Source organism: Electrophorus electricus, chromosome 20 (assembly GCF_041902795.1).
Source record: "Electrophorus electricus isolate QZ-2024a chromosome 20, ASM4190279v1, whole genome shotgun sequence".
NCBI lineage: Eukaryota > Metazoa > Chordata > Actinopteri > Gymnotiformes > Gymnotidae > Electrophorus > Electrophorus electricus.
This window is the reverse complement of record NC_137516.1, coordinates 2782501-2792500: the sequence shown is the minus strand read 5'-3', so window position 1 is coordinate 2792500 and position 10000 is coordinate 2782501. Positions and strand designations below refer to the sequence as shown.

Genomic DNA, 10000 nt, shown 5'->3' with positions numbered 1-10000 from the left:
GCCAAAGAGCGCATTTCCTGAAATGACAGCAGAGATCGGCCCACGAGAGGAGAACTCTGATAAGCTGTCAGCAATGCTGAAGCCTTCTCCTAGAACAGAAACAGACAGATCAACAGACTTGATATTTAATATCGAAGTAACCGAGACCATGTTCAGTAAATTAACTTGGTGCGTAGTTGTTGATGGTATGTAGGTGTTTTGCTGTTTATTTGTTATTTACTATTTATAAATTTAATTTGTGAATGACACAGTCTGCAAAGACAAGCAGGCTCAAAATATCTGGGGCTCACTTTGACCAGTTCGATCACCACAAAGGATTCCTCAAGGGGAACTCTCCCAGTGCCCAGAAGGGCAGACAGTGTCCACTTCAGAGGTCTGACCAGCAAGAGTCCGACGCTCCATGACAACCAGCCAGAACCCACGCTGGCAGCAAAGTCTGATTCCTTTTGCACTTTTCCACTCCTGGACACAAAAAACAGAACAACTGTTCAACCAGTGCAGAGAGTTAAGAGACACAAAATCACATGATGATCTACCTGTGTGAGCAGAACGATACGTGAAGGTTAAAGTTGGACAAACTCACTCTCAGAGAGAGAGAGAGAGAGAGAGAGAGAGAGAGAGAGAGAGAGAGAGAGAGAGAGAGAGAGTCGATGATAGAAAGACAGACAGGACAGTAATTTTTTTTTTTACCATGAATCTGATTAGTCTCTCACTGTCTCTTCCTCTCTCACACACACACAAACACGGCTGTCTCCACTGTAATATTTACGTTATTTTCTGCATTTTCTCCGATTAGCTGACGGTCACCCGATACCTGAGCAGACTCTGTATGACGGTGACCAGGCCTAGGGGAGCGCTCCCCTTCCGCCTGAAGCTGTCGTTTAAATCCTGCAAGCGCACACAGACAGATCCACGCCGTCGGCAGCTTTCCACGATCAGCGGGGTCCAGAAGTTGATCTTACTGTCCCAGTCCGTCGGGTCGACGTCTCGGTTCTCTTTGAAAGCCGAGAACAGGAAGGCCATGCGCTCGTCGTCCTCCCAGTCCGTGGGCAAAGGAGATGGCGAGCGTTCGCCCTGCTGGAGCGATACCGGCGACGCGCCGTCCGTTTGCAGTGACACCGGCATCGCGGCACAAATAAAGCAAGGTATACGGAGGAAAAAAAATAAAAGTTTAGCCTAAGCCTTCCCACGCATTAGCAGTGGTGCGTTAAACATTCAGCAAGCCGATTACTTTACAACAGTGCGTTCATGACAGATGATGATGTGGACGTGCGCTACTGAGATCATATAAGCGTCCAGGCCAAGAGGCGCAACACCTGAATACATTACGCGTCGTGGATACGCTGAATAAGACGTGTGGACGACTTCAAACGATCCGTAAACATAAACTTTACAGTGGAGACAGCAGTGTGTGTGTGTGTGTGTGTGTGTGTGTGTGTGTGTGTGTGTGTGTGTAACGCAGCTGTGAACTATCAGAGATCGACTGGCTAGCAGCACGGCGCAATGGCTCCTCTAAACAGCTGCATGCTGCTTAAATACTTAGAATAATCCTAATGTCTTCTCGCTTGAAACAAACACCCAAAAAAGCGAAGGGAAATCCTGCCCACGTCGTTGTCTGTTTGTCCTGACAGTTGCGAACAAGCCGGAAGTGTTTTTCTTCCTTTAGTCTTAATCCGACCGTCGTTGTTAACTTACTCCCACCTAGCGGTGCAGAACATCAGCTGGTCGATTATGTTCGCTTTGTTATACTCCATTTATTATGTTTTCTTCTCCAAGAAGTCAGTGCTGTTTTATCCCACATCTGTAGTTAAAAGAATAGATTTGCAATGGCTGTATTGGCCTGATCAAAATAGGTGGACTACACACTGTCTTTTCAGATCCACGAACATGTTTTATCAAAAGTCAAGAGACTGCCACGTAAACTGTCTTATGTCACGATTTGTTAAAGCTTTTTCATACCTCATACTCCAAAAATAACGTTTGTCGGCACGTATGTAATATGCCAAGCAAACAAAACACCGACTGATGTTGCAAAATGCAAAAGTAAACCATGCCTTTGTGATCTAAGTACGTGTTGGGCCGTTTATTCCAAGGACATGGCACAGATGTTCTTTTTTTGTAACTCGCCAGATAAAAGACAATTTAAATCACTCATATAGCCCCATACTTTAAGGAAAATTGGAATAGCAAGCAGACTACGCCGCAAAAAATGGAAAATCAAATCTGGCTGATCTACTCCTGTACTCCACGTCGGTTCCAAATAAAACAATGATTTTTTTTTTTTTTAAAGGTCAGCTTTATTTCCAGGTGTGTTTACATATATAACGGTCACTCAAGGTCTCTTTATACACTGCCTGGCCAAAAAAAGATCTCACACTAATATTTCGTTGGACCGCCTTTAACTTTGATTACGGCACGCATTCGCTGTGGCATCGTTTCCACAAGCTTCTGCAACGTCACAACATTTATTTCTGGCTAGAGTTGCATTAATTCCCCCCGATCTTGTATTAATGATGGGAGATTTGGACCACTGCGCAAAGTCTTCTCCAGCACATCCCAAAGATTCTCAGTGGGGTTGACGTCTGGACTCTGTGGTGGCCAATCCATGTGTGAAAATGTCTCATGCTCCCTGAACTACTCTTTCACAATGAATCCTGGCATTGTCATCTTGGAATATGCCCGTGCCTTCAGGGAAGAAAAAAAAAATCCATTGATGGAATAACCTGGTCGTTCAGCATATTCAGGTAGTCAGCTGACCTCATTCTTTGGGCACATAACGTTGCTGAACCTAGACCTGACCAACTGCAGCAACCCCAGATCATAGCACTGCCCCCACAGGCTTGTACGGTAGGCACTAGGCATGATGGGTGCATCACTTCAGCCGCCTCTCTTCTTACCCTGATGCACCCATCACTCTGGAACAGGGTCAATCTGGACTCCTCAGACCACATGACCTTCTTCCATCGCTCCAGAGTCCAATCTTTATGCTCCCTAGCAAACTGAAGCCGTTTTTGCCAGTTAGCCTCACTGACAAGTGGTTTTCTTAAGGCTACGCAGCTGTTCAGTCCGTCTCTTGAGTTCCCTTCGCATTGTGCGTGTGGAAATGCTCTTACTTTCACTATTAAACATATCCCTGAGTTCTACTGCTGTTTTTCTATGATTTTATTTCACCACACATTTAAGTGATCGCCGAACACGATCATTCAAGATTTTTCTCTGACCACATTCCTTCCTCGAAGATGATGTTTCCCCACTGTCCTTCCACTTTTTAATAATGCGTTGGACGGTTCTTAACCCGATTTTAGTTGTTTCAGCAATCTCCTTAGATGTTTTTGCTGCATGCTAATAATTGGACCCTTCTCAAACAGATTAACATCTTTTCCACGACCACCTAACTGCATCAGTTAGGGTTAAATAACTTGTTGCCAGCTGAAACAATCACCCATGCAGTAATTATCCAATAGGAGGCTGTTACCTTTTTTCTTAGTTATATCCAAGTGGTGATCTTTTTTTTTTTTTTGACCAGGCAGTGTAGTTACTATGTTTAGTAATAATTTAATGTTTTGGCGCCACCATGTGGCCAAACCAGTTTTACTGAACACAAGCGGGGCGTGAGAAAGATGTGACATTTCCTGAGCCTCTCTGACTTTCAAAATGCTTCTGCCAGTCTGTTTAGAATATTTCTACCACAGGCTATAATAGAGTGTTTAAATAGCCTATAATTGGTCAGTTTCTCAAAAGGCTACTACTATTAACACTAATAGTAAATACAGGAATATTTTAGTCCTTTCATCCTACTGCTATGATGGTACTGCCCTCCCATTTTCAATATCACTTATTAGTGTGCTTGAATATGCTTTATTCACTGTTATTCTGAGTAGATGACAACACATTTTTATAAGTTTCTCTTGATAAGAGCATCTACCAAATACCATAAATGTAATGAGTTCATGACACAATGATATAAAAAAACAGCAAAATAAACAACAAATTAAACCATTAAAATTCAATTTTTTCAGTATTTGGCAAATGCACTTATCCAGAGCAAGTTTCATGTATTTATCTGTACAAACCAGAGGGTGTTTACTGGGATCGCTGTATGACCCAGAGGGTGTTTACTGGGATCGCTGTATGACCCAGAGGGTGTTTACTGCGATCGCTGTATGACCCAGAGGGTGTTTACTGGGAGCCCTGTATGACCCAGAGGGTGTTTACTGCGATCGCTGTATGACCCAGAGGATGTTTACTGGGAGCCCTGTATGACCCAGAGGGTGTTTACTGGGATCGCTGTATGACACAGAGGGTGTTTACTGCGATCGCTGTATGACCCAGAGGGTGTTTACTCGGATCGCTGTATGACCCAGAGGGTGTTTACTGGGATCGCTGTATGACCCAGAGGGTGTTTACTGGGATCGCTGTATGACCCAGAGGGTGTTTTTCTGGGAGCCCTGTATGACCCAGAGGGTGTTTACTGGGATTGCTGTATGACCCAGGGGATGTTTTTCTGGGAGCCCTGTATGACCCAGAGAGTGTTTACTGGGATCGCTGTATGACCCAGAGGGTGTTTTTCTGGGTGCCCTGTATGACCCAGAGGGTGTTTTTCTGGGTGCCCTGTATGACCCAGAGGGTGTTTTTCTGGGTGCCCTGTATGACCCAGAGGGTGTTGGCTGTGTTAAACATGTGACCTTGACCTGCACTTTGCTCTACTGTTCCAACCCAAGATAATGTTAACGGGTCAGTTCAAGGTGATCCTAAAACAGCTGTGCTGGTCAGACCTCTGCCCCACCACTCACTCCCATGACTCACTCTCCTGACTCACTCCCATCACTCACCCTCATCACTCACCCCATCACTTACTCACTCCATCACTCACTCACACTCACCCCCATCATTCACTCTCCTGACTCACTCCCATCATTCACCCCCATCACTCACCCTCATCACTCATTCTCACACACCCCATCACTCACTCCCATGACGCACTCTCCTGACTCACCCCCCCCATCACTCACATTACTGGAGATGTCTGAAAGAATTCAGAAAGTCAGTAAAATTACTTCAGTTTTGAGAGGCAAAGAAAGAACCATAAGATACACAATCATGAAATATACTTGAAATATATATTTTTTTGCATCACAGACAGAAGTATGATGCAACATGGCATAATAGAAGCATCACACACATATAAATGTTATAAATGTTAAACATTCTGAATGTTTATGAACTTCCATGTCAGTCATGGTTCCTGTATTTAAATCCCCATGCTCAGTCAAACATACATGCAAAGGAAAACAAGGTTAATGTATTTTCAGAGATCATAATGGTGCCAGTGTACAGTAGCAAGTTGGAAATCTGCAGTGCAGCACAGCCTTAGTTCTTAGTGGTGTGGACGTGTTTGGTCGTGGGGGATTTTCTGTGCATCGACTGCTAATAATAAACCATGGTTAAAGCTACTGTAACTGATGTAAGGTTCTTGCTCTCTCCCTAACCCTGTTGCCAAAGACATGCAGGCTTAGCGCTTAGCCTACCTTTCTGTGCGCTGTGTGCATGTGCAACGTATTTGACATGCAGAGGAGACTGCCTCCTCGTAGTCTGGTTACCTGACTGGATAATGCAGCCCGACTGTGAGCAGGTTTTTAGGTGCTTATTACAGAGCTCAAGACAATCACAGTCTTTTTTTTTCCTCAAAGCATGAAATTTGGTTATAGTCATCAGGATGTGAAGATGGTTTAAGTCATTTAAAAAAAACAACAACAACCTACATCAGCTTGAAGTTGAAATAAATGTAATTATTACTAAGGAATCCCCTATGAGAATGTGAATAAGCAAAATATTGGTTCTATAACCGTCCAGTGCACCAAACGCATCCTGCAAGCGCTTCGATGGCTGTTCAGCACACAAAACCTGAATACCTGGCTCTCGGTATAGCTATTAATCCTGCATATCCATGAGATATAACACATGGCAAGTCTGCATGAGGAGGACGAAGTTATTGGACAGAAAAAGATACAGTTTTGAACTCCGAGGTCAGTCGGGTTAATAGAGCACTCACAAAGTTTTAATATTAGGAAACGATACATATGAGTTGTTATTAACGGCGTGTGACTTCCAGGATCGGTGGTGAACGGTCGTTGTCTGTGGTTCCTGGACATTGGTTTTGTTTGCAGTGACGAGGGTGATTTACACATACACGCAGCCTCACATTTCTTCCCAATTACAAGCTCATGTCCAGTACAGATTTGTCCAAGGATGCGAAAGTGCGTTTGTGAAGGGCAAGGAAGCGACCTGGCATCCTGTCAGGAGGGATTTTCACCAGATTAAAATGGGAACCGGAACAGCCGGCGGGAAGACCTGAAGTCCGAGCTCCACGACCTCGGCGGAATTTATGGCGCAAGCGGGCGGACCCGCTGATGCTCCGAGGGTGAAGCCCGACCGGGTCCTGCGATTCTGCGATTCAGTGTCTACTTGGCGCTGAGGTCCACTACCAGATGTTGATAGGCCATAGTCTTCCCCTTAAAGCTGGCGGCCAGCACGATATCCTTGTTGTCGACGGAGACCAGGCTGAAGCCGCGCGGCGCTAGCATGTTGAGCTCCTGGAAGGTCCGGAACCTCTGCGTGAGCTCGTCCCACAGGTAGACGTGGGAGAAGGAGTAGTCGCTTCCCAGAAGCAGGTACTGCCTGACGCCCACGGTGAAGGGGTACACCGCCATGGTCCCGCGCGACGGCAGCACCTGCACCTCCACAAAGCGCTGGCTCTCCCAGCGCACGATCTTGGAGTCACCTATGAAGCGCGTCAGGCAGAGGTAGAGCGATTTGCGCGCCCAGAAGTGCTCGACCATCTGCACGTCAGCCGTGTCGGTGAGCTGCGAGTGGTAGGTGAACTGGCGCAGGCTGCGGTTCCACTGGTACAGAACCGGGGGCTGTGTGGCGCTGGAGAGGATGAGCCGGGCCTTGCCTTCCACCTCCAGGAACTCCACGTGCGTGTCGCGGTGCCATGGGTGGAGAGACTGGTGGGAGTAAAACCCATTGCTGTTCCAGTGGTAGATGCTGGTGGAGCCGGCTTTGGAGCTGTCCACCACCACGAAGTACCAGTCGCCATCGATCTGGAAGGTCTCGATGAAGTTGGGCTTCCGTACACGGGTGGTGTCGATGTCCTGGATTTTGACAAACCGCAAAGGATCTTCCTCCCACCTGCATAAGACAGACGGATAAAAGTGATACAGATGAGCAGCTACACTACAAAAGAGAATTATGGGTATATTCAAATTACTCCAGACTTCGTAAGTATGGTCATTATGTGCCTAACATTAGCAACGCTAGCCCTCTTGAATAGGTTCTAGTAATGAGGACTAAACTATTGTTTGTGCCAATTCTGTCAATTGTACGTGTTTTTCATAACTGTCAATATTATGGTGTGTTATAGACTGGCTGTATTTATTAGCAAAATTATTAGCAAATCTGCCCAGTATTCAAATGTCATCACTTAGCTAAGCTAAGATGGAGATAGAGTATTACTGTGAGCATTCATATCTCACTTATAAATGTGGGATCCTCCAAAGAGTTGGGCTACAACCATGTAGAGAGTGTTGTTGATAACCACAGGTTTGCAATACACCGCAGAGCGAGCTAGAAACACACACACACACACACACACACACACACACATACACACACACACACTTTTAAAAATGCATTTTGAAGAGAAAACATTCATGAAGCTCATAAATCATTGATGTGATGTTGACAGGATAATCCACCAGGCAGAAAAAAAACCTCACTCACTCTAGATTAACTAGGACTCCTTGACCTGCTATAAAATTGATCTTTACGCATTGGACACGCTTGTGTAAACTTGTTCATTCAAAAGCCACTACTCTGGACTAAGGGCAACCGGTTTTTAGCTGCAGTGAAAGCAGAAGTCAAGGGAGCATTTATTTACAGCATTTAGCTTTTAGACACTTTTATCCAAAGCAACTTACAATTATGACTGAGTACAACTTGAACAATTGAGGGTTAAGGGTCTTGCTCAGGGGCCCAACAGTGGCAACCTGGCAGTGAACCAACAACCTTCCAGTTACAAGTCCAATACCTTAACCACTGAGCTACCACTGCTTCAGCATCATAGTTGACTGATCTCACACAGTCACAACCCGTAAGGAGAATAAATAAATAAATAAATAAAGCTTTCAACTCACATGTGATGTTGTAATGAGTTTTGAAGAGCATGTTCACATGGTCCCAGATGAAAACGGTGCAGATCCCAGTGTTTGGCTGTGCAAACACCACGTACTGGTCATCGTTAAACTCGTATGACTCCACAGACAGAGACTGGAACGGGTAGGTCTCGTACACTGTGAAATCTGCATGGACCGCACAGTCAACAGCAGAGTCACTTGGAGAGCTTGCACGAGGAGGAAAACTCCAGTGTGCCGCTTGCTGACAGCTGCAGTCTGCCTCAAAGAGACTGACCACAGTGTCTGCAAAATCAAAACAGCAATCCATTCTGCGGGGCAGGGCCTTGGAGGTCCATCGATTTGGGGATTTAAACTCCCACTTCATGCAGAGTTAAATCAGTATTAATGCAGAATGCACAGTAGTCGGATTTCCTAACACCAATTTTATAAGAAACGCTACAACTAGCCACACCACTGAACCCTGGCCCTTCACTGGTGAAACATCCTGAAGGGATCACATGTGATCGGTTACTTTAGCACAAAGAGGTACTCCTAGTTGGGAGCGTGTGACAAAGGCGAGCGTTCCGGGCAGTACCCGCACTGATGCAGTTGAAGTCTCGCGGGGTGAGGTCCTGGATGCGGCGGCCCTGGAACTCGAAGGGACTGACGCAGTAAATGGCTGGCACGGAAGTGTTACTCTTCTTCATCCAGTCCACGAGCCACTTGATCTTACAGTCGCAGCGGAACGAGTTCCCTCGCAAGTCTCTGAGGAGGGCAGGCAACAGAGATGGGAACTAAAGGCAATGCACTGAATTATCACCTCATCGGCTGCAAATGAACCCACGGCTGGACATCACAGCTCCATCGTTCTATTTAGTGTAGGCAGTAGTGATCGCTCTGCGTTTGTTAACGGTGGTCTGGAAGGTATTTGGTGTGGACTCACAGGTCAGTGAGGATGTCCAGGTGTTTGAAGAGTTCTCTGGGTAAGGCTTGCAGGTTGTTGTTAGACAGAGATCTGCCGGTGCAGGTTAAAGGTTACATGTCATATTACAGTCACGGTCAGGGTCACGGCACCAGGACTGGAGTATTACAGCAACAATCACACAGCTCAAACCTATTTACAAATAGCATGCAACATTCTTTGTCTAAATGAGGAAAATCAATGAATTATTTTAAGGACAAATACATTAAGGACATTTAAGGACAAGTACATTACCTGGAGTAATTCAAGAAATCAATTAATTGTATAATTATTTAAACTCCAGTTCGATAATGATAGATTCACTATTGATAAAATAGCGTGATAGCAAGAGGGGTACACACAGATGCGTCAATGACTTCAGGCCTCTGAAGGTGTGTTTGGAGAGAGTCTGGATGTCATTATTTTCAATGAACCTGCAAGGCAGAAAAAGAAAAGAGGAGAAGCCGTGACTTTATCAGCCAGCCAGGGGGCCGCCGACTGAGAGAGAGCCGAGCGCAGTCGTTAAAAAGGTCCGGCTCAGGAGAGAAGATTTAGGAGCAGAAACAGATTAATGCGAGGGGCACTTTGACGGTGCCTTTCTTATTTTCTCTCTCTCTCTCTCTCTCTCTCTCTCTCTCTCTCTCTCTCTCTCTCTCTCTCTCTCTCTCTCTCTCTCTCTCTCTCTCTCTCTCTCTCTCTCTCTCTCTCTCTCCCTCTCTCTCGAAAGTTCCCTGCGTTTGCACTGCGTCAGGACTGATACGGTACCTGAATCTTAAATTAGTTAGGAAGCACAAGAGCTTGAGTGTGCATGTTTACAAAAAAGGCTTTTTTGTGTGTGTTTGTGTTTGTGTGTTTGTGTGTGTGT

General features: G+C 45.6%; 2 protein-coding genes across 4 annotated transcripts in view; both read right to left on the bottom strand.

Annotated features, from left to right (window-relative positions):
* Positions 1-1666, bottom strand: part of chmp7 (charged multivesicular body protein 7) — a 5735-nt gene extending 4069 nt beyond the window's left edge. Inside the window, exons 1-3 of the mRNA XM_035536535.2 lie at positions 815-1666; positions 291-462; positions 1-89 (exon numbers count right to left, since the gene is read on the bottom strand). The exon at positions 1-89 is cut by the window's left edge and continues 97 nt beyond it. Of these exons, the coding sequence (XP_035392428.1) occupies positions 1-89; positions 291-462; positions 815-1125 (572 nt within the window). The 5' untranslated portion in view covers positions 1126-1666. The remainder of the gene's footprint in view (positions 90-290; positions 463-814) is intronic.
* Positions 1667-5101: 3435 nt separating this feature from the next.
* Positions 5102-10000, bottom strand: part of lgi3 (leucine-rich repeat LGI family, member 3) — a 9044-nt gene continuing 4145 nt past the window's right edge. For all 3 annotated transcript variants that reach the window (XM_035536403.1, XM_081703652.1, XM_027027256.3), the window contains 6 exons: positions 9498-9569; positions 9118-9189; positions 8770-8939; positions 8196-8360; positions 7536-7626; positions 5102-7191 (listed from right to left, as the gene is read on the bottom strand). In XM_035536403.1, coding sequence (XP_035392296.1) covers positions 6462-7191; positions 7536-7626; positions 8196-8360; positions 8770-8939; positions 9118-9189; positions 9498-9569 — 1300 coding nt within the window. In that variant the 3' untranslated portion in view covers positions 5102-6461. The remainder of the gene's footprint in view (positions 7192-7535; positions 7627-8195; positions 8361-8769; positions 8940-9117; positions 9190-9497; positions 9570-10000) is intronic.